The 23373-nt window shown below is 51.6% G+C and overlaps 1 protein-coding gene across 1 annotated transcript in view; it reads left to right on the top strand.

Moving 5' to 3' along the window:
• The window catches only part of ARFGAP3 (ADP ribosylation factor GTPase activating protein 3), a 46401-nt gene extending 23254 nt beyond the window's left edge, over positions 1 to 23147 (top strand). The window contains exons 10-16 of the mRNA XM_044226709.1: positions 2788 to 2916; positions 3571 to 3693; positions 8515 to 8646; positions 13449 to 13572; positions 14213 to 14303; positions 20666 to 20787; positions 22080 to 23147. Coding sequence (XP_044082644.1) covers positions 2788 to 2916; positions 3571 to 3693; positions 8515 to 8646; positions 13449 to 13572; positions 14213 to 14303; positions 20666 to 20787; positions 22080 to 22097 — 739 coding nt within the window. The 3' untranslated portion in view covers positions 22098 to 23147. The remainder of the gene's footprint in view (positions 1 to 2787; positions 2917 to 3570; positions 3694 to 8514; positions 8647 to 13448; positions 13573 to 14212; positions 14304 to 20665; positions 20788 to 22079) is intronic.
• The last annotated feature ends 226 nt before the right edge of the window (positions 23148 to 23373 follow it).

The raw sequence follows: 23373 nt of genomic DNA on the forward strand, positions 1-23373 counted from the left end.
TTTGGCTTGAGTTACTGTAGACTTCATAATGAAGAAAATACTAATTTATGAGGTTTAATTAATGCTATGAGGATTAACTTTAGTTAATGCTCGTCAGAGTGCATCAGACAGTGCCTGGGGCCGAGTCTGTGCCCAGTCAGTGTGCTTTCTTCTTGTTCATACTAACAGTTTGTAAAGGAACTTTCTGGTTGCTAAGCCCAGAGAATTTGAAGTATAGGGGCGCCTGGGTGGCTCAGTGGGCTCCGGTCATGATCTCAGCATCCTTGGATTGAGCCCCACGTCCGGCTCTCTGCTCGGCGGGGAGTCTGCTTCCCTTCCTCTCTCTCTGCCTGCCTCTCTGCCTATTTGTGATCTCCCTCTCTCTGTCAAATAAATAAATAAAATCTTAAAAAAAAAAAAAAAGAGAAAGAAGTATAATATTTTTCCTTGTCATTTAACTCAAAGAACGTAGGGGGCAGCACTAAACCGTCGTTGGGCTACATATGGTTTGAAATGCCTTCTGCAAAATGTGCTTCCAGCGGTCACGGACCTCACTTTAATTTCTCTCAGCTATGTTTTTGACCCTGGGGAGGCCAAATCTGCGGCTCTAGACTGCTTTTCTTGGTGTTTGGGATCGAGCTGTGTGCGGATTGCTGGTGCCTGGTTTTCCTGGAGCCTGTAAAATCCAGAGCCTGATCCCGTCGCTCCCTGCGGTGCAGGGGGCTGGGGATAGCACAGAGATGTTAGAAGACCAGCAGCCCTAGCTGGTAGCTTTCGTTAGGTCGGTCAGGTACAGCAGGAACGCAGAGATGTGGGCCCAGGTGTTTATGGATCTGACCTGGGAACCTGCTTTGACGGCTTCCTTGGCCCCATTCAGGACAGCCCTACCACTGTGCCCTCCCGCTCAGCCCCGGGGCAGCCCAGTTCCACCAAAGCAGGGCTATGCCAGCCCGAGAAAACACACACTTTATCCTTAAGATGCGACAGGCAGGTTAACTTCTGCAAGTTAATGTTTTCATGGCCGTGAGTAGTTAGCTCAGTTCAGTGGCCAGTTCCCTCTCATCAGGCCTGGGAAATTCCAACTGTCCAGGCACGAGCCTGTCCTCACTTCCTGGCACACGGCTCCTGGGCTTACCCTCAGGAGTGTGCACAGTTGTTGGTTGAGGGGGTGTGATGGGAAGAGGCAGAGCTTCTTCCCTTATGTGATCTGAGTGGCTGCAAACCCTCCTTTGAGCCAGGACTGGAAAGCATGGAATCCTGACTTCTAAATTCTATTAGTGCTGCCACCCTGTGTGACGGGAAGCCTGGGCAGTCAAGTGTGTGCTTTTCCTGGGCGGGAGAGCCAGGCCCATGTCAGACCGGGAGAAGGAAAGCGCTCCCATCTCCACTCTCCCCAGGAGAACCTCTCCCCACATCCGTTCCTCTTCTCCAGAAGAATCTGTTGCAACAGTTTTATCTGTTTACGATTTTCAGCAAATCTGTTGTCTTCCTCCATAAAGTATACTCAAAGCTATTTTTTATTTTCTGAGTGATAAAACCTAGTGCATTGCCAGAATCCGTGTGTTCAGTAGGAATAATAGTAGGGCGCCTGGGTGGCTCAGTGGGTTAAGCCGCTGCCTTCAGCTCAGGTCATGATCTCAGGGTCCTGGGATCGAGTCCCACATCGGGCTCTCTGCTCAGCAGGGAGCCTGCTTCCCTCTCTCTCTCTCTGCCTGCCTCTCCATCTACTTGTGATTTCTCTCTGTCAAATAAATAAATAAAATCTTAAAAAAAAATAGTAAAGAGAGCAAACTGCTAGGTCAAAACAAAACAAATTCTGCCTGGCTTACTAGGGAAGAAAACAGCAGATGCATTTTCTCTTTTTTTTTTTTTCATTTTTTCCCCTATTTTCTATTGACTGTTTTTCTAGTAAGACATACCACTGTCGTTCCCTGTTAATACAGAGAAATATATTTATGTTATTATGGCATTTACACCGTGACTTACGAGGAATCCATGACATTTTACACAATTTTATAAAATGGATGATAGCTTAGAGTTCCTGATAAAATACGTATATCACTTTTCAGGACCCCGACATTCTGTTGCTGTCTTACTAATATAAAATAGTTCTGCTATTGCTGATAGAGGCATAGTTTTCCTTATGAAAAATTAAGTATTCATGACATTTTTAGAACTCTGGGAGTCTGGGACAGGTGCATTCCCCTTTGGTGCAACATTCATAACAGACATTTGATAACAGATCATTAGTGTCTGACTCGCAGCACAGTTTTAAATGCTCTCAGAAGCCTGATTATATAGAGATCCTCTGAAGAATCCTTTTGCAATTAAGTAACTCCTTCTTAATTTGTCTATTTGTAAAGTCAAATGTGTGTGTGTGTGTGTTTAAACCAAGCAAACCAGTGAGACGCATCTTATCCTTTTGCTCTGTAATGTGGAAATATAAATGAAATATTAATCCAGATAAGGAATTCTGCCTTTTACTATCCTATATAACATAATTTCCGTATATGTTGTATTATTATGTAGCAGGTGGTACAAACCATTATTATATGATGATAGCTGATATGAACTAGAACAGGAAGGTAGGATCAGCAGCAACCAAAAAGTGGCTGTAAACTCGTTCAAATTTTCTTGAGCATCTACTCAAAAAAGACCTGGGGGCGGAGCCAATTTGCCTTCCTAATTACTAATAATGGAAAGAAGCACAAAGCTCAAATTATAAGTGACATGTTTGATTTTGCTTAGTGTTTGAACTCGAGAACACAGAATTAAAACCAAATTAAGGAGATTTGGTTTTTCTGGCAGCGTTTCATCACTACGATTAGCCTACAAGGATCTTGAAATTCAAATGAAAAAGGACGAGAAGGTGAACATAAGCGGCAAAAAAAAGACAGAGTCCGAGAGACTCGGCATGGGATTTGGAAACTGCAGAAGGTACGTGGCTTCCAGGAATTAAACCTGGTTGCTGACCGCGAATGGTTTTTCCTTATTAACATCAGCTTGAAAAGTATTTTTTCTTGATTCCTTCCTTTTTTCAGCGTTTTCCCTTAATACTTAACACAGCATGAAAAATTCCAAATTTGATTCTCAAAAAAAAGGAAATAGGCCTGACTGGTCGCTAAACAGATGCCACAGACAGAATTGATATGTGTGACTGTATTTTGTGTAATCAGGTTCTGGTCATCACTAAGGCTTTTTGATGCTGATGCCAAAAAATATACATACGATTTTTATTGCTCATGTTTTTAATCCCACTGATACATTTTTTTGTTGAGAGTATAGATTAAAATGTTCGTTCTTGGGGTGCCTGGGTGGCTCAGTGGGTTAAAGCCTCTGCCTTCGGCTCAGGTCATGATCCCAGAGTCCTGGGATCGAGCCCCACATTGGGCTTTCTGCTCAGCGGAGAGCCTGCTTCCTCCTCTCTCTGCCTGCCTCTCTGCCTACTTGTGATCTCTGTCTGTCAAATGAATAAAATCTTTAAAATTTAAAAAAAAAAAAAAAAAAGGTAAAACGTTTGTTCTTCAGTGAACCCAAATGTCTTCATGAGCGAATGTAACTTTTTCCCATTTTATTCTCTGTTTCCTCAAGTGGCATTTCACATTCCGTGACGTCAGACATGCAGACCATTGAACAGGAAACACCAATCATAGCAAAACCCAGAAAGAAGTACAGCGATGACAATGATGATTCATACTTTACTTCCAGCTCAAGGTAACCCGCTAAAAATCTACCTACAGTGTTGTTTTGAAAAGCAGTGGTTAGCGAGGACTTAACTCGCTTATTGGCGTTAGGAGCAAATACAAATCCTTTGTTTCATGGCTTTTAAGAGTTCTAGCTGGAGTCCAGCGTGTCCTTTGGAAAAAACTGGGGAGGCTTTCACCCCATGCTTGCTAATATTAAGGTGTTTGATAATAAAAATCATCCAACAAGAGTTAAATTTAGAGGTAGGAATTTATGTTTCTCTAAGTGTGAAATTGGAGAAATAAAGGAGGATCCCAGACGTCCAGATCCTTTGGTCTTGGGATACCTGCTTCTGGAGCCTCCAGCAGGCGGGATGGAACATTAAGTCAACACTAGCGTGTGCGCTTCAATTCATGGAAGATGCTGGTGTGCTGGCGGCTCCCGGGCTGAGCTGGCTTCCGGTGGGTCAGTGTTCACCGTCAGATGGGACAAGTTGCCTGACTCCAGTGTGAAGTCGACCGTGGCTGAGGGCCGTGGTTCACGTTCAGGGGCCTGAGGGGGCAGGGAGGACAAGTTTAAACTTGAACCGACTCTCTGAGGTTCTTTCGAGAATCTGATCAGCACAGGGGAGTCCTGCTTTTAAAAGAACCACAGGCACCTGGGCTGTTACCTGGAGGTGGCCGCCAGCCAGGAGGGCACAGCGATAAGAGCGTAGGCCCCGGCGCTGACGGCCTGGGTTCAAATCCTGACTGGGCCATGTAGTGACTGTGTGACCTTGTTCAAGTTACGCAGCCTCTCTGGGCTGCAGCTTCCTCATCGGTAAGTTAGGGATACTGGCATCTGCCACGCAGGGTGTGGGGGTGGGTCCGTGAGTTCATGCAAATGGAGCGTTTGGAACAATGCTCCACTGTTGTCGTGTTATGGTTAGTTGCTGTTATGATACAGAAAGTCACTCAAGAGACCTGCGGCCCAGTCGGAATGGTTAATCCCTGTTGTTAGACGCTTACGCATGTTGAGGGCATCCTTCGGGTTGGGAGTCCAGGAAAACCGAGGGCGTGGCTGTCAGTAACGGGCTCTGTCCCCCATGCCTGGGAGGGCATTGCTGTCGTCTGGCGGTTGCGTAGGCTTCAGGTGTTTTCCTGCGTATAAAGTGGACAATACACCTGACATGTGTCGCGCGTACAGATGCCTGTTCACTGTGAACTACAGGCCCGTGGCGAGAGGTAGTTTTCAAAGTTCCAAGACTAGTCCTAGCCTTCTCACGTAGCTTCCCATTATTTCAAGTCCGGATGTTTTACCCGAAAACCCGAGTAGTTCAGTGGTGTTCCCGGGCAGGGTTGTCAGAGACGGGCGGGTTTGTCTTCCCTGCCGAGGGTCACCTGGGTAACACACCAGGTTTTGGTTTCCCTACAGGTCACTCCCAAAGCATGCCTTTTAAACGTTTTTAAATACATTTTCTACAGAATCAAACTCGATTTCTAACCTGATCTGGGAGCGCTCACATGCCAGCTCATTTCAGATTCTCTCCTTAAATGAGCGAGCGGGTCTCAGCCGGAGGAGACTGGGTGACGCGGGTTCCACGGCCTCGGGCTTCTCCACACCTTCTCACTGCGGCTTAGCACCTCGTGCACACGGAAGCATAGAAGAGCAAAGAAATTTCAAGTGAAATCAGCCCTGCTGCTTGGCAGCCAAGTTGCAAACAAACGGCTCCAAGTGAAGTTATCCATGGGATGGGCCCTGAGAAACTTCTGGAGAATGTCACTGGCTCCAGGTCACTGATCGGCTCCTGGGAACTTTTTTCCTGCCTTTGTCAGGAGTCTCGGGAATCGTGTAGGTTTCTCTTTCTCCAGAAGCTTAGAGAGTTGGTCCCAAGGCGTTTGCTCTGTGCAGAAATTATGATTTGAAACGTGGGAGTAGGTGTTTCCACACGCACCACACTTGGTGGGCTCCCGCCAGAGACACCGGGGCGCGGGGTCCTCCCCTGCGGGTTGTGTCCCAGGAGCAGGGGTGCCTTTTCCAGCCCTGCTCTGTCGTAACACTGCTGGTGGAACAAGGACACTGTGCGTTCCCCGGCAGCTGAGGGAAAGCAGACACGGCCCCTGGGAGAGCCAGCGTCTGAGCGCCGCGAAGAGCTTACACTGCCTCCAAATTATTCATTAGCCCATTAGAACTTGGACGTTATGAATTATGAAGGAGTGCTGTTTCTATTAAAAATAAGATCCACCGTTAGCTTTGGGCTTTTTAAAATTGAGTTCCATTACATTCAGGATCTAAACAGCATAATTATACACTGAGTACAAAGTAATGACACCAGAACAATTTGCTCAGCCCCGTGCGGCTGGCGCGGCCTTCGCCGGGGTAGACGGTCAGTCCCAGCGACACATCGCATACGTGCTGCCGTCGGGTGCTTTAATCAAGGGGTCGTAACAGCGTCTTCAGGGTTGGATGCGGACCAAGCACGAGAGCAAAAATACGAGTGACTAGAATTGAGCACCAGGATCTAGGAATGAAAATTAGAAAATCAGTAAAGATTTGGAAATCAAGGACGGCTCTTGTGTTTCTGAGGCCAGGCAAGTGTCCCTCAGCCCTTCCTTCCAGTGCACCTGTGGCCTGGTGGGCCAGCCGACTGTGCCCCCAAGGGGTGCCACACGCCTCTCGCATCCGTCCACGCACAGAGAGCTCACCCCCACGCCTAGCCGTCCCAGCACCCGGAACACTGCATGGTGTTCCTGCTGATCAGTAGGAGCCCAGCAGAATGGCCCACGCCCTCCTGAATCTTCAGCAGTCCAGTCATTGAAAAACTGATGCCCTTAATTCCAAGATAAGCACTTTGGCTTATGGGAACAAAGACTATTTCCTTGGAATGACAAAATCTACAGAATCCTAAATCCCAGCCGCTCCGAGTGGTGAGGAGTCTGGAAGCCCCAACCACACCCTGTCCAGTGCTTCCTGCCCCGCCCCACCCCCAGCACCCTCCAGGGGACCCTACGGCCCCATCGCCCCCCACTCCCTCTCATCCTCAAGGTAGCCGTCCCGTCCAGGGGCAGCTCCCTGAGGAACGATGCCTCTACGTCACACCTCCCTGGGTTTGTGAGCTTGAATCAGCCAGCCCAGATGGCAAGGACTGGACATGTGTCCTAACCCTGCGTCCGCGTCCAGCAAAGTACCAGCCCCTCATGGATGCTTACTAAGTACTTTTTAAATTTCTCATTGACCTGGTCTTAATCCTTTCGCTTGGGCCCTTACAAATAAGTCTCTCAGATAACTGAAGATGACTTTCCAGGCCCGTGTGCCTCCTGCATTTTGGAAGCCCTGTTTCTCTGAACCACTTGAAGACTCTGTCCAAGTCTCCTCAAGAGGGGAGAGCGCAGGGCTCCGGGCTCACGGAGAGAGCCGGGCCTGTTCCCCGCTGACATGCAGATCTGCTCTGAACCTCCATCGGCCTTCCTGGGGAGACAAGGCCTGTGTAACGAGATTTGCTCTTAATGACCCCCTCCCTAGAGAAGGCAGAAGCCACTTTTGGAAATTCCGCTTTCTATTAGCCATGTAAAGTCACACATCATCTGCTTCAAACAGCAAGTTTATCCCTTCTTGCCTTTTTTTTTTTCCTTAACCCAGAAGAGGATGTTTGTTCTCAACATTCCCACCCCAAAAACCTTAGCTCATCTGGGTCCTTGGCCTGTCTGTCTCGAAGGTTCCTGCTGCCCCCTTTGATTACAGGCCCCTCTGGCCGCCCGGGCTTTCCGTCTCTGTAGGACTTCTTAGGACGTCAGAGCTTGGTGCTCGCTGCGTATTCCATGAGCTGCTTTCCTTACTGCGCAGAAAGCCTGGGTGACGTTTCTGAAAGCCTGGACAGCCTCTTGCACCATCCTTCCTTTCTCAGGACCTAAGCCTTGGCATCCGCCCCTTCCAAACGTCTCGAACCCCACCTTTAAAAGGAGCGCATATCTGGCAGAGCCGTTTTCCACCCCAGACTGTTGTGAATTCTGAGGAGCCCTGGCACGTCCCCCTCCCCTATCAGTCTCTGCCGTGTTCCAGACAGACCCTGCTGCTCGTGGTCAGAGAGCGCACGGTCACCACACAGGACCAAAGCTGCCATTGAGTTTTGCTCTCAGAGCAAGACCCTGCTCGGTGAGGCTCGGCTGATGAGAGGGTAAACTGATCTAGAAGGCCGGCTCTTACAGACCAAGTTTGCTCCAAGCTCCAGGCTGCAGAGTGGTCCAGGGATCAGGCGTCCAGAGCCGTGCGTCTGACCCGAGGAGGGGGCCGGGGAGCATCCCTTACCTGAAGTGATTGGGAGTTGTTGGGACTGATGGCTTCCACGGGGGCTACCACAGCAGGGAGTGCCAACAAGGCCCTAGTGCTTTGGTGGGATTTTTGTTGTGACTACCTAATTAGGCAGAACTAGAAGCAAAGAGAGCAAAATAAGTCACCTCCCGTAGGTAAAAACACTCAGAGCAGTCGTGTGCTAGCGGATGGGCTCGGTTTTGCTGCAGTGACAACCATCCCCATCTTAAAGGCTGACACAGTGGTGGTTTACTTCTCGTTCAGCTGAGGGTACAGGTGGTTGTCCAGATTACCTGGCCTTTGGGTGGCACCTTGGTTCTCCTGATGGACGGAGTCTTCTCCTGCCTGAGGCTATAGCACCTGGAAAACACCACCTTGTTTTCCATGGGGCGTGGGAAGGGGGCACTGGGCACTTCAGAGGCCTGGTAAATGGCTCTCCTCATACCTGCTCCTGCCTCAGTGGTCAGCTTTAGTCACGTGGCCGCTCCCACATTCAAGGACCAGGAAGTACAGTGTGGACGACATCAGGAAGGTCTCCCAAGTCACTGTCGCTGTTACATACAGGTACTTGGACGAGCCAGTGGAGTTCCGAAGCAGCTCTTTTTCCAGCTGGGAAGACGGTTCAGACCCCTACTGGAAAAAAGAGACCATCAAAGATGCTGATGCCATCCTGAAGACCACAGGCTATTCGGACAGGTATGAGCACAAAGCAGAGGGAGTGGAACTCGTGAGGTCACACATCTCTAGGGAAATTCTCTAAAAATTAGTCAATGATTTTATTCAACAATCGCAAGAATATTCTTTGCATCCTGCTCTCTTTTCTACCTTTGTGGTCTTGCCTTTCCAGAATGTCTTATAAATGGAATCATACAGTAACTGGCCTTGTAGACGGGCTTTTTTTTTTACTTTTCCTAGTGCATTTGAGACTCTGGTCCTGATGTTGTGTGTCTTCCTCTTCTCTGCTGAGTTGTTTCACCTGCCGAAGGACCATCTCCAGTTGTTCGTGATTATGAATGAAAGACTTTTTACCCTCCTGTCCAAACCAGGGAGCTGTTGAGAGTACAGGGAGACATGACGAGGGTTGGACAAGAGGTGCGGCCTGGGCGTGTGCTGGGTGACAGGGGGATTCTCCTTTGGTGTCCTGCGTGATGTGGGGTCACAGCTAACGTTCATTACTACATGCTCAGTGTCTACTGATGGCTCTATGGTGCCGACGAGTGAGATGACTGGGCTGTTTAAATAGGAAAATTCCTTCAGATGTTGGGTGCTTTGGATATTTATTCATATTTTTATTAGAATTTTCAGACTTTTTAAAGTGGCCTGAAATCCTTTTACAAAATGAACACTGTCAGCTTTTCAAAAAATAAAATGGCATTGCTATGCATTATAAATGAGAAATGCATTTGCTTCACCTCAAATTAGTTTAACCTATTTGGTCTGGATTGTTTTGTTTGTTTTCATTTTGTGTGCTGAGAACACATTAGGATCCATACTTTCAGCAAATCCCAAGTACATACAACAGTATTATTTACTGCAGCACCCGTACTGTCCTTTACATCCCCAGAACATATTCTCTTGTAAATGCAAGTTTGTACTCTTTGAATATCTGCCCATTTCCCCTACCTCCAAGCCCACGGGAAACATTATTCTACTCTCTGTTTCTGTGAGTTTGACTTTATTTATTTATTTATTTATTTGACAGACAGAGATCACAAGTAGGCAGGGGGGGGGGGGAAGCAGGCTCCCCTCTGAGCAGAGAGCCCAATGTGAGGCTCGATCCCAGGACCCTGAAATCATGACCCAAGCTAAAGGCAGAGGCTTTAACCCACTGAGCCACCCAGGCGCCCCGAGTTTGACTTTTTTAAAAAATATTTTATTTATTTGAGAGAAAGAGAGAGAGCACAAACAGGCAGGGGTGGGGGCGGAAGCGCAGAGAGAGAAGCAGATTCCCCACTGAGCAGGGAGCCCTAGGTGGGACTCAGTCCCAGGACCCCAAGGTCATGACTCGAGCCAAAGGCAGACACTAAACCAATGGAGCCACCCCGGTGCCCCGACTTTTTTTTAAATTTTAGGTTCCACATAGAAATGAAATTGTACGGTATTTTTCTTTCTCTGTCTGATTTATTTCACTTAGCACAATGTCCTCTGGGTTCATCCATGTTGTCCCAAATGGCAGGATTCCTTTTTTTTTTTAAAGACTTTATTTATTTATTTGTCAGAGAGAGAGGGAGAGAGAGCAAGCACAGGCAGACAGAGAGGCAGGCAGAGGCAGAGGGAGAAGCAGGCTCCCTGCCGAGCAAGGAGCCCGATGTGGGACTCGATCCCAGGACGCTGGGATCATGACCTGAGCCGAAGGCAGCTGCTTAACCAACTGAGCCACCCAGGCGTCCCTGGATTCCCTTTTTTTAATGGCCGAGTAGTGTTCCATTGAATACGTATTTTCGTACCCGTTCGTCCGTCAATAGACACTTAGACAGTTTCCGGGTCTCGGCCACCGTGAATAACGCTGCAGTGAACTTGGGAGGGCAGAGATCTCGAGGTCCTGACGTTGTTTGCTTCGCTCTCGCCCAGAGGTGGGATTGCTGGATTAAGTGGTAGTCCTGTTTTCAGTGTTCAGAGGGACCTCGGTGCGGTGGTCTCTGTGGCTGTGCTCATTTACGTTCATTCCCACCAACAGCGCACAGGGCTTCCTTTTCTCCACTTCCCATCCGTCCGCAGCTCTTCTGGTAATTGCCAGCCGAGCACATGTGAGCGGTCGTCTCACTTGTGGTTCTGATTTGCATTTCCCTGACGATGAGTGACGTGGAGCATCTTTTCAGATACTCGTTGGTCGTACACTAACTTCTTGGAACTACTTTTGCTGTGTTTCATACTTTCTGGTGCGTTGTGTTTCCATTGTCATTTGTTTCAAGAGATTTTCATTGCCCTTTTGATTTCTTCTTTGCCCCGCTGGTTGTCCAGGAGTGTGTTGTTAACTTGTGAATTTTCCAGGTTTCCTCTGGTTGTTGATTTCTACTGCCAACCATTATGGTTGCAAGATACTTAATAGGATTTCAGTCTTGACTTGTGAAGATCTAGCATATGATGTAAACGTGTTTTGTGACCTGATACATGATTTTTCCTGAAGAATGTTCTGCGTGTGTGCTTGAAAATCTGTGTTCTGCTGCTATTAGATGGAACGTCTGGGACATGTCTGTTTGTCCATTTGGTCTGTGGTATTGTTCAAATCCAATTTTTCTTGATCTTCTGTCTGAGTGATGTGTCCGTTACTGAAAGTGGGGATCTGACATCTTCTACCGTGATCACAGTGCCCTTTGTCCCCTCAGATCTGTTAGTATTTGTGTCATAAATTTAGGGGAGCCCCTCCGTGCTTACAGTTGTTACATCCTCCTGACGAATTGACCTCTTTCTTATTACATGATGACCTTTGTCTCCTGTTACAGTTTTTGTATTTTATTTTATTATTTATTTTGAGGCAGGGAGGAGCAAAGGGAGAGGGAGTCTCCAGCAGACACCCCTCTGAGTGTGGAGTCTGACATGGGGCTTGACCCCACGACCCCAAGATCATGACCTGAGCCGAAATCATGAGTCAGACACTCAACCCCCTGTGCCACCCAGGTGCCCCTCCGTTCACGTTCTTACGTTATTAGTTACCCTTCATCAGTTCAGCTCGCACCGCTCCTTTCGCCATGTCTGTGATGCCAGTCTGGTGGCCGGCAGGGCGCCCTTTCTTGTTGGTGTTCCCGCACTTTGGGTATGTCATCCCACTGTCCCCTGGCCTGCTGGCTTTCTGTGAAAAGTCTGCTGGGGGCCCTACAGGGATTCCATTGTATGTGAAGAGTTTTTTTTCTTGCGGCTTTCAAAAATTTTCTTTCCCTTATGCTCTGCTTTTTATTCCCGTGACTTACGCATTTTGAAACTGGAGACCTGCATCTCCCTTTCACCCGCTTCGCTCACCCCCTCTTAGGCTTTCTGTCGGGTTATCGTCATTTGTTCTCTGTGGTTTTAATTCTTTCTTTCTGTTTGTTTTTTGTGGGGTTTTTTTGTTTGTTTGTTTTAGTTTTAGTTCTGAATCTGCTTTTTCTTTGTTTATTCTTTTTGCTTTTAGATTCCATTGGAGTCATGTGGGATTTATCTTTCTCTCTTTTTGTCTTTGATTTTTGACCATTTTATTAAAATGTATCTTAGTGAAGATCTCTTTGGTTTGAATCTCTTTGGGCACTTTGAGCTTTATGTACCTGAATTTCCACATCTTCAGATTTGAGAAGTATATAGTCATTATTTCTTTAAATAAGGTTTTGCCCTTTTCTCCTCTCTTCTCTTGATGGAGTTGATTCTCCCATATTGTATTATCGCTTTTCCCATATACATACATTTTTTTCATATGGTGTCCCATAATTCACATAGGTTTTCTTTCCCTTTTCATTCTTTTTTCTTTTTTCTCCTACTGGGGAAATTTTAAATGACCTGCCTTGGAGTTCACAAATTCTTTCTTCTGCTGGGTTAAGTCTGCCACTGACGTCCGCCGTTGCATTTCTCAGCTCCAGAGTTTCTGTCTGATTCAGTTTTATGATTCTGTCTCCATGTTGAACTGCTGGTTTTGCTGGTGTACTGTTTTCCTGATTTTGTTGAGTTCGATGTGTTCTTGTAGGTTGCTGAACTTTCTTAAAATAATTACTTTGAAATCTGTCGGGCAATTCCTCAGGGTCAGTTATTGGGGAATTATTGCGTCCCTTCTGTGGCATCTTGTTCCTCGATTTTTCATGCTCCTTGGGGTCTTGCATTGCTGTCTTTGCATTTGAAGAAGCGTCACCTCCTTCTGTCCCTACTGACTGGCTTGGGGTGACAGATGCCTTCAGCAGCAGACATGCTAGGGATTCTGAAGCTTTCTCAGACCTTTCCTTTTTTTTTTTTTTAAATTAAATTAGCATATAATATATTATTGGTTTCAGGGATACAGGTTCATGATTCATCAGTCCTACACACTTCACAGCGCCCACCGTAGCACATACCCCCTATTGTCCATCACGCGGCCTCTCATGAGTACTGCTGTGCTTCTGGCATCTCCCAGCCCCTACGCCATGCAGATCACCTCAGTGTTCCGGGTAGGGTGGGAAAGAAGCGGCCTCCTGTGCAGTGCCCGCCTCAGCTGGGAAATCAGGCACCCACTTACCACCCTCCCACCTCCCCCTGTGGGAGATACTGTGGGCCAAGCGGATCTCCAGTGGTGCTGAGCTGTTCCGGTGGGGGGCGGGGGGCAGGTGGTGACCCAGGCAAAGCGAAACTATTCCTCTTACCCTCTTCAGTGGGTCTGATCTTGGCTTATTTGCTCCAGCAGTGTGCTGGGACCTGTCTGCTGCTCTCCTATGCACCCATGAAGGCATTCTTGCCTGTGGACGATGGCCAAAATTGGTGTTCTATAGGGGCGATGATGGTAAGAAATTCCTATTCCATTGTCTTGCTGACGTCACTCCTGTTTTGGCCATTGTTCATTGTAGATCTACTGCTCGCCGTAAGCCAGACTACGAGCCAGTTGGAAATACAGATGAGGCTCAGAAGAAGTTCGGGAATGTCAAAGCCATATCGTCAGATATGTACTTCGGAAGACAAGCCCAAGCTGATGTAAGTGTCCGGAGAGTTTGCGTGTGGGCCCCGCAGAGCAGGAAGCGAGCAGAGACGTGAGGGTCGGGGCAAGAGGTGATAGGCGCAGAGCCAGGTGGACTCGGGCTGCGAGAGGCCGCTGCCCCTGGGAGCTGGCATTAGGACTGGAACCCAGGTCTTCCTGAGCACTTCCCCAGGCAGCCCCGGCCAGACGCACAGCTGGCAGGTAGGGACCAGGTCTCCTGTTTCTCTAATTCCTTTCCCAGTATTTTGAACAGACATCCATTTCCTATCTTTGGAATCAATTTCTGGCAATTTTCAATGCAGATATAATTTACTTAATTTTTAAATTATTATTAATGAAGTTAAAGGAAGTAGACGTTTTTGGAGGGTAAATATACTTACCTTCAGGTTGTTGCATCTTAAGGAGTCTCGCCAAGCAGAGGGATCTTACCGCAACAAGGGGGGCCTGAGGCTTTGTTCTAACGCAGACGCACCTGCTCCGGGCTCTGGGCGGGGCACGTCATTGACTGACGTGTCCTTGCTCTCCGCTTTCCCCTCGTACTCAGCAGTGCTCATATGTCGGCTCCGAGCTGATGGTTTTTGCATAGTTGCACACGGTATTTGGAACCTAACGTTTCCTATTCCTTGTCTTCTCCAGTATGAGACCAGGGCTCGGCTGGAGAGGCTTTCGGCGAGTTCCTCCATAAGCTCAGCCGATCTGTTCGACGAGCAGAGGAAGCAGCCGGCAGGTACGGGGCGTGGGGCAGTTTGGGGGGGGCGGCGGGGAGCGGCTCACAAGCTTGGTGGCTGCTGTGTCCACGGCACCAATGCAGTTTCTTTGCACAGAACTTCATACTTTTCTTTCTCTCTTTTTTTTTTGAGGATTTTATTTATTTGTTTGACTGAAAGGAGAGAGACAGCCAGAGCGGGAACACAAGCAGGGGGGAGTGGGAGAGGGAGAAGCAGGCTTCCCACCAAGCAGGGAGCCCAATGCAGGGCTCGATCCCAGGACCCTGGGGTCGTGACCTGAGCTGAAGGCAGATGCTTAATGACTGAGCCACCCAGTGTCCCAAACTTTGTACTTTTCCAAGATTATCGGCAACTGTTATATGATGCTTTTCCTCCTCTGTGAGTTAGAGCAGAAATTACTGTTATTCCAGGCTTTGTGTATCAGGAAACCGGGTCACAACATTTCACCAGCATCCCCTAGGTTGCCTGGCAAATCTTCCTAAAACAGTGTCTCCTGGTCCAGTGGGAACGTGGTGTCTGATGTGCGGTATCGCGGCCTTGCAGGGGGACAGCTCTGGGCTCCTAGCGTCACTGGTCACTCCCTGCCTGAGACCTTGAGCCTTTCATAGCACTTACAGCCTCTGATTCTCCTCTGCGAAGTGGCTGGGTAGTGTGTCCCTCACAAGGTGACACTGAGGCTTCAGTCATGTGGGGGTCTGGCGCAGGGCCTGAGGGAGGCAGAAGCAGATAGAAAGGGGACTGCACCAGGCTCCGTCCTCCAGGGAAGGCAGAATGTGGCCTTGGGAACAGACAGGTGGAGAGGAACTTGCTGTCTCCCCCATCCCTCTTAGGGTCCAGAGCCCCTTGAGAGTCTGGGAGCCGCAGAGAGCGCCCCTCAGAGCCCGGGCCCACCATGGACACCCAGAGCCGTGCCCCTCTCCACTTGTGCCTCTGGGTTCTTGAGCCGTGTTGGATCCCGCCCCAAGCCTCAGCCAGGCCGCAGGGCTAGGGGAGGGCTATGTATCCCTCCTGTGTCACAGCTAAGGGTCAAGGAGCAGTGTCCTCGGGGCTCATTTCAGGAACTCGCTCAGCAGCGGAGCCCAAGGGGAGGGGATCTCCCAGGTCCCGACCACCTGCTCTCCCTCGCTCCCGGCCCTGGAGGAGCTGCCCGCGGGCACAGCTGACCAGCGTGGGCAGCCACCAACAACGGCTGTGCTCTGAGTCCAGTGAAAAACGGCCTCAAGAGAGAAGGTCATAGGGCAGACCCAAGTGCCTGGGACCTTCAGAGATGGGGTGCGGGGATGTCAGACGATCCCGCGGCCCTCGGAGCACAGTGAGCACGCCGGGCTGCCGGCTGCTGTGGGAAGAAGCGCCCCAGCCTGGAGAGTCCCCAGACCCCAGGGACAGGTGGGGGTGCTCGATGCTGCACCTCGGCCTCACACAGTGGGGTGGGGGCTCTCCGCAGGCCCCTTTCTGAGCTGTTTTCTACACTGAGTCCGGGTGGGGGCAAGGGTGGCTTCCGGACGTGTGTTCTCACCTCAAGGCTCTCAGCGTCCTGGCCTCTTGTCCGGGAACTTCCTTCTCGGCCTGCCCCAGCAGAGGGGTGCTGGCCCTGCGCCCTCCGGGAGGGGAGGCTCTCCGCAGCCCCACGTACGACCCCCCATCGTGGGCCTGTTCTGGGTCACCTCACAGCCCTAGTAGGAGTCAGATCAGCCCAGAGAACCTGACCTGTTGAAAATCGCCCCCCACCCAGCTGTGTGTGTTTTTGTAGTTCAAGTTGTTGGAAGTTTTGTCCTGAAACATTGTTTGTTAGGGGAAAAAAAAAAAAAGGCAAAAAAAATATTTGGAGATCAGATGAAAACAGCCTTTCCAATTGTTGAAGGAAAATTGTGGTCGGCCTGTGTTTACTTTCCTGTCCCCTTTGAGAGAACAAAGATCCTTTAATTGTTTGGGCCTTGTGTGGGTCCCAGACTCCGTCCCTGGGAACTCATGGTCAAGGTGAGGGTGCCCCCTGGCCTGCCCACGGAGGGTGCCTCCTCCCCTCCCCGGCGCTCCGCCCTCTCCCCTCCGTCCAAGCGCACAGCTCCGACCCTGGCCACCCTCACTGTGGCTCGTCCATCAAGCCCGTCTTAAAAGTTGCCTTCAGGAACTGGCCCAAATGCAAGGGCATCGAACAGCTCTTATTAAATATTTACTTCTTGTGTGGAGTGCGTTTCAGCAAACAGCGAAAGCTGGTTTAAGAGACTGTTCTGAGACTGTTCTGTGTTGCTTACGTTGGAAGCTTTCCCGTCTATGACATATCAGTGTCATCGAGTAGATCCTGATAAACCTTTATAATTTCTTTGTGGTGGGGGGGAGACAGGTCCGGATCTGAAGGGCCTCCTGGTGGAGTAAAATGCTTCCTGGGGATGTGGTTAACCCCAGAGTCCTGATGTTGACTGAGGGCGTTTCCCTTTCAGGGTCTTGAAAGGGCCAGATGAGAAGCAGCCACACGCACCCACAGCCCATCTGGCCCAGTGTCGGTCCCCGTGGTCACACCCCAGAGCAGGGTCAGCTGGGGGACGTGGGACTGCCACCAACCGTGCGGACTTGCGAGGCGGCCCCTGAGTGCGTGGAAGGACAGCGGAGGCCCCTTTGGGAGCAGCACTGGAGCAGAAGTGGCTCCGGGCAGAAGCCTGTCCCCTCGGGGTGGTTCTTCCACGCTGGCTTGGTGCGCCCTTCGGGTTCCCGCGTGTTTGCTCCTGTCCCCTCGGGGCGCCTCAGCCACGCGCCCTTTCCTCTTCACTCGGGCCCTGAGCCCGGGCACGCGGCCTCTTCAGGGCCTGCAGATCTCCAAGCATTGGTGGTTCTGTCTGGTCCGTGGGTGACTGTGTTTGTCCTGCGTCACAGATGTGTGGTAGCCTTGCCAGCCCAGATTCGGTGGCAGACTGGGGTGTTGGTGACGTCTACGGGGCTGCTGGGCTGGTCGTGAACGGTGCCCCCGCGGCCCTCTGTTCCTTCCGAAATTGAAACTCGGCAGTCCTGTCACCGCGGACCTCCTTTCTCCCCGTTCGTCTCTGTTTCAGGGAAATGGGTACATGATGTTCCACTGCAGCCTTACTGTTTGAGGAGCCGGGAACTGCCCTGCGCTCCTCCTGCTCCTGCCCTACAGAGCTGCCCTCCCGCTTGTCCCTGCCTCCCGCTGCCTCCCGCTGGGTTTTCAGAGTTCACCCTGGTTACAGGGGGGTCCAGTCCTGCCCCTGGCTGGCGTGCAGCTCCGCCACCCAGCGCCAGCTGGTGCCTGGCTCCCGTCCGCCCTTCCCGGAGTGGCGCGCACCGCCCTGTGCGCTCCCCGGAGCCAGGCCTTCCGAGGACCCTCTCCCCCTCTGCAGCCGGAGCCCACTGGGATAGGACCTGTCCGACCTCGTCTCTGCACACCGGGCACAGAGAAAGCCCCTGGGGTCTATGGAGCACATGAGTGCTCTGGGGCCATGGGGCACAGCCCCAGGCCCCTGCGATGGTGTTAGCGCCCCTTCCAGCACAGCCCGGAACAGACTTTGCGGCAGCTGTGAGGTCGCGGGGCCTGCGCGGGGCAGCAGTGACGGGCTGCCCTTCCCGCCCGAGCTGTGAGAGCCGGTGCACGCCTGCGCCTGCTCTGCTGTGAGACTTCTGGAAGCTTCTGTCGAGGATCACCCCCAGGCCTGCATCTCGAGCAGCTGTGCCAGGCAGACCCCTGCCGACCCACGGTGGGCACGGGCAAGTGTTCGCTGGTGTCCCCCGCCTTGCGGACCCGACGTTGGGGCCTCCACACTGATGGCCTCCACCCGGGCCTGGACCCTCCAGGGCCTCTTTCCCTCTTGCCATCTTCCCCGTGGCTTGAGCCAGAATCCTGGGAGTCAGTCATCCTTCATTTCTCTCTTTCCCAGCAACTGCCCACCCCCGCAACAGCCAGTTGATCCAGAAGCCTCCTGGGGACATTCAGACGCATCCCCTCCCTGCCGCGGACTTAGGCTCCACAGCAGAGATGCCAAGACGGGCTCTGACTGTGGCCACGCTCTCTTCCTGTTGTCAGTTGATTGTCCGCCTTCCTCTGGAGGCAGTGAGCTCTGGAAAAGAGGGTCTTTGTTGATGTCCTTAGCACGAAGCCCCCTGGGGCCATTATGGGAACGGATAGCAGCGATAGGGCACGTGACCTAGACCCCGGGTCAGGGAGCCTCTTCCTGAGGAAGCAGCTCGGGCTGTCATTTCCTGGAGCCCCGTGTGCGGCCGAGCTCTTAGCCGGTGCTGCAGCCCTCAGCGGGGACACGGCACCCAGACGGCCGTGGAGGAAGGAGGCTTCACACCCACAGCGGACCTGCAGTCGAGCCCAGGGCCGTTGGCGGAGGGTGGGAAGGCGCCTCCTTGCTGGGGACCTGGCCGCTGCTCTGGGAGTTAGCAGGCTGCTTACGTTCCCTGGGGCTTAGCTCGTTAGTGAGGTTGAAGGAAGGAAGGAAGGAAGGAAGGAAGGAAGGAAGGTGCACTTTAATAGAGGCTGAATCAGACCCGCGTTTGTTTCTCTCTCACGTGTGATTCTGGGGGACAGTTCGGGACATGCACGATGTTCCCAGATGCCACGGAGTCAGGCGCTTTTCCTCCTTACTGCTCATGACCTCCACGTTGTACTTCACCTCACGCCAATGATGGCTGCTCGAGCCCCAGGCATCACACCTGCATCCCAGGCAGCAGGAAGGAGGAAGAGGGCGGGGAAACACCAGGCCCCAGCCCTGTAAGGCCCTTCAGCTTAACACCAGTGGCCAGAACTCTGTCACCTGGACACACCTTGTTGTGGGGTTAGAACTGGGGAAGGGCTGGTAGTGACGCTGGGAAGCTGGTGTCACATCAGGGCCCCAGCCACCTGCACGTGGTCGGGGAGGGGTCATAGCCCAGAGCGTCTGCCTTAGCTGCACTCGCCTCCTCACACATTTCTGCAGTTGGAAACTGTAGGTGGACATGCTCCTGCTGTCCCCACTGCCGACCCCTGCTCCAGACCCACCCAGCCCCTGGGGCCTCGCTGGTGGCATGGCTGGGACCCTGGCCCTGTGTACTCAGGATCTCACGCTGGCTCCTTATTTGCTCTAAAGACCCAGCTTTAGTGGCTGGGCTGGGATTTGAACCTGAGATCCAGTGGCTGGGCTAGGCCTCCACTCTGTTATTAGCAAAGGCCCCCTCCCTACAGGGTGGACATGGGAGCCATGCTAACACAGCGTCCCTTCCGGGCAGCGTCCATGCGGAAGGATACACTTGTCCCTCCTGTGTGTTCTTGGGGAGGGGACTGGCTGGCTTCTGTTGCTGAAGGGGCAGGTGGGTGTGCGTGGGCGGTGTGGGGCCGCTGGGCGTGGCTCCCCAGAGGCCCTGCAGGGTTGGGGCCCCCGAGCCCCTCCCGCTCCTCGTTACACCTCCGTGACAAAGGTCCACCACGAGAGCCTGCTTGTCAGCTTGGGGTTCGCACCCCTTATCGTGATAACACTGACGCTCTTCACCTGCGTCGGTGGAAACCGCGCCTCTGCTTGTGTCAGGCACCCAATGTGGATGCCGAGAAACCCAGCCGCGGCGGCCTCGGGAAGGAAGGCAGAGGGCGTCTGGCTCTACCCAGCGCGCGGGGCTCCAGCTCAGAGTCTCAGAACAGCCTCAGGGAGACACTTAGGCTCTGGCTCGCCTCCCTGGGGACCCTCCCTTCCTCCTGCCCTGTGGCATGCTTCCTCTCCCCACCCCCACACTTGGCAAGAGAAGGATCTGGTGGCTGCAGCAGAGCCTTGGTCCCCCCCCCAACCGCTGGAGCCTGACCCTTGACCCCGGAGCAAGCAGACAGCTCCTCTCCCTTGGAGATAAAGAAGGCCCAGGAAGGCTCTGATCGGCCAGGCCTGGTTCCCATGCCCACCCCTCTGACTGGAGTCCCGGGGGCTCCCCGGAGGAAGGGAGGGGGCTTGCACAGAAAGAGGGGGAAGGGATGCTGAGCACATGCGAAGCGGAGATGTCTGCCCATCTGCCCTTTACCGAGTACTTACCTGTCGGATCTGGTGTTGAACACCCTCGGTGGGGGGGGGAGACCAGGAACCCAGAGACACTGAGGAAGCTCTCCACAGACACACAGCTTCAGAGTGGCAGGGCCAGCTCTGAACCGCTGTTGGCCGCAAGGCCCAGCGCTGCATCTCCTCTCATGTGGCGTCTTGTCGCTGGTTCGTGGTGAGGCTGGCACCAAGTCCTGACCCCAGCACAGGCTTCCTCGCCCATAACCACAGCCGCTGCTCGTGGGCAGTGGGAGGGGAGGGGACCCCACGTTTCCTGAGGTCATCGAGGGCCCCGGGCAGTGGCCGTGCTGTCTGTCGCAGCTGTGGAGTGACAGTGGGATCTGCTCTGTGTGCAGGAAACTACAGCCTCACAAACGTGCTACCCACGGCGCCCGACATGGCCCAGTTCAAGCAGGGAGTGAGGTCCGTTGCTGGGAAGCTCTCGGTCTTCGCTAACGGAGTCATGACTTCCATTCAGGTTGGTGACGCTGGGGTGACGGGAGTGGAGCGGGGTGTGGCTCAAAGCTTCGAAAGGGAGATTTGGACCATCTTCAACTGCCGGCAGATTCCATCTCCCAGTCTTGACTGATATGTGTGCGACAGAGTGACGCAGGCGGTCGTGAACACCAGAAATTGTCGTTTATTCTTGTTTACATTTTCTAGTTGGTGCCCCTCGAGGAACGGTTACAGGGGTTGTCATGATCCTGACTGACTTCGTTCCTATATTGGGACAGAGAAATAGTAAGAGGGAAATAAAAATGACCTATGGTCCCCCTCAGGAGGAAAACTTCTGTTAATGCTTTAGTATATTTCATGTTAGTTTCAGGTTCCCATCCGTACCCTTTTAAAATTGGAACGGGATTATATTGTATATATGATTTGACACTTTCTATGATGTTTTGTTACAAGCATTTCCTAGGTTTTTTTTTTTTTTTTAAGATTTTATTTATTTGACAGAGAGAGAGTGCACGTGTGTGCCCAAGCAGGGGGGGAGGGGCAGAGGGAGAAGCAGATGCCCCGCTGAGCAGAGAGCCCGATGTGGGGCTCAATTCCAGCACCCTGAGATCATGAGCCGAGCCAAAGGCAGATGCTTAACCCACTGAGCCCCTCAGGAGTCCCCCCACCGGATGCTATCATTAACATAAAAACCTGACCAGGGGCAGCAGCACCTAATGGATGTGGCCCTGGTGCTTCTGGAGGGGCTTCCCAGGGTGGAGGGTGGGGATGGCCCCACAGGGAACGTCCCCTCAGCCCCGAGCCACCTGCTCTAATCACTGCCCTTATAACCATGGGTCAGAATCCCCAGGATCTTTCATGTCCCTGAGGTCCGCTGAGCCCACGCCAGTCCTCCCAAGCAGGTGACATCCCCATAGCTTGTGGAAGGTCATCCCCATGGTCTAGGTCACCCCCCCATAGCTTCATTTCCTGGCTGCAAAAGCAGACGTGCAAGGCCAAGTGGCTTCCGTGGGAGACGGCTTGGCTGAGCCAGCATTTCAGGGTTCAGGCTGCAGTGTGGGCCCCCACCCTCCCCTGACACCTGCCTCCCAGGGGCTCACCCCCCAGATTCTCCCCCCCGCCCCTACAGCGCGGAGCCGCAGATGCGAGTCAGAGGCTGGGGGAAGGGTGCTCTTGTGGCTCAGGAAGCCACGGCCACGACGCTTCCAGTTACCGTGGCGGGTGGGGGAACGGGAGCCCGCCAGGCCGTGTAGTGTGCTCCCGGCGAGGACGCCCAGTGCGAATCCGCCCTCCTCTTGGTTCTCTCCCCGGCAGGATCGCTATGGCTCCTAATACCGCCTCGGCTGATACCTGTTCCCCGGGGAAACTCCTCCCTCTGTGACCCAGTGACCACATCGCAGACCGCAGCTGGGACCAGCAGATTGTTTTGCTACTTTGTCACATGGTATATATGCATTACTGATTTTTAGCATTTCTTTGGAGAAATTCTCATTTTTGATGTAGTAGAAGCTTTATCGTAATTTCTATTGTGCATTTCCTCCTGCACACACCCCGCATTTGGGCAGAGGCGTGCATATCCTTGCTTGATTTTTGTGGAATCTAGTTCCAGCAGCCGGAGGGCCTGGAGACCAGGGCTTCTCCCCACTCTGAGGACAGAGTCTTCCTTGTGGGGGTCAGGGGCGGTCGAGGGTCTCGGTGCCGAGTGACCTAGGGGCTGAGGGCCCCACGAGCCGCCCATGCTCCAGGGACCTGGAGAAACAAAATTCACAGCACGCATTTCCTTCAGAAGGAAGCAAAGAATAAAAACAAAAGACCAAAAATGTCTAATTTGACAGATTGCTTCATTTATATTTACGCATATTAAGGGGATTTCAAAATAATGTTGAAAGTCGTCTGTCCCTTTGTAAATGTTTATTTTGTATGATTTATAAATTAAAAAATAATTTTCAGTGAGTACTTTTAACAAACCTAAGCTTCTGCATTGCCAAGGGAATCAGTCTTTCCACAGGGTGTTGTTTGAACCGATGGGATTTGGAGGTGAGAATTCCCTGAGTGTTTACAAACAGAGAGCTCACAGAATTCAAAATGAAGAAGAGACCCACGGAAAAGATTTCAGTATATGGGAGAAGAGTAGTTGTAACTGGGTAGTTTTGTTAATATTTTTATCTTAATCTTGGTTTTCAAAAAATTACAGAATGTGTATAAATGAATAAAGACAAATAATTTGGCTGTGTTTTAGACAGCATTAGAATATATTGTTCAGCACAGTAAAATATATTTGAAATTTGATGAACCAGAAATGTGGTTTCCACTGAATATTTTGTGAATTTTTCTTAAAAGATCAAATTTGTAGACTCAACATAATAAACCCTTGCAGCAGGTTGTGTCGCCTGTTTTTTTCTTTTTTACAAAAGCTTTTGTAACGAATCTGGTAACTCAGGGCTCCTGGAATAACGTGGGCACACATTTGAATCGTGACGTAACTACGGACGCACCTGTTCCTAGTGGATGTTGGTTGTCATGTTGTCGCCCAGGCGGTGGCAGGCGGGTTGTCCTTGTTGAAAGTGAGGACGCGCACTGTGGCCTCCTCCACGCCCGAGGAGCGGCT

This window comes from Neovison vison, chromosome 12 (genome assembly GCF_020171115.1).
Source record: "Neovison vison isolate M4711 chromosome 12, ASM_NN_V1, whole genome shotgun sequence".
Lineage (NCBI taxonomy): Eukaryota > Metazoa > Chordata > Mammalia > Carnivora > Mustelidae > Neogale > Neogale vison.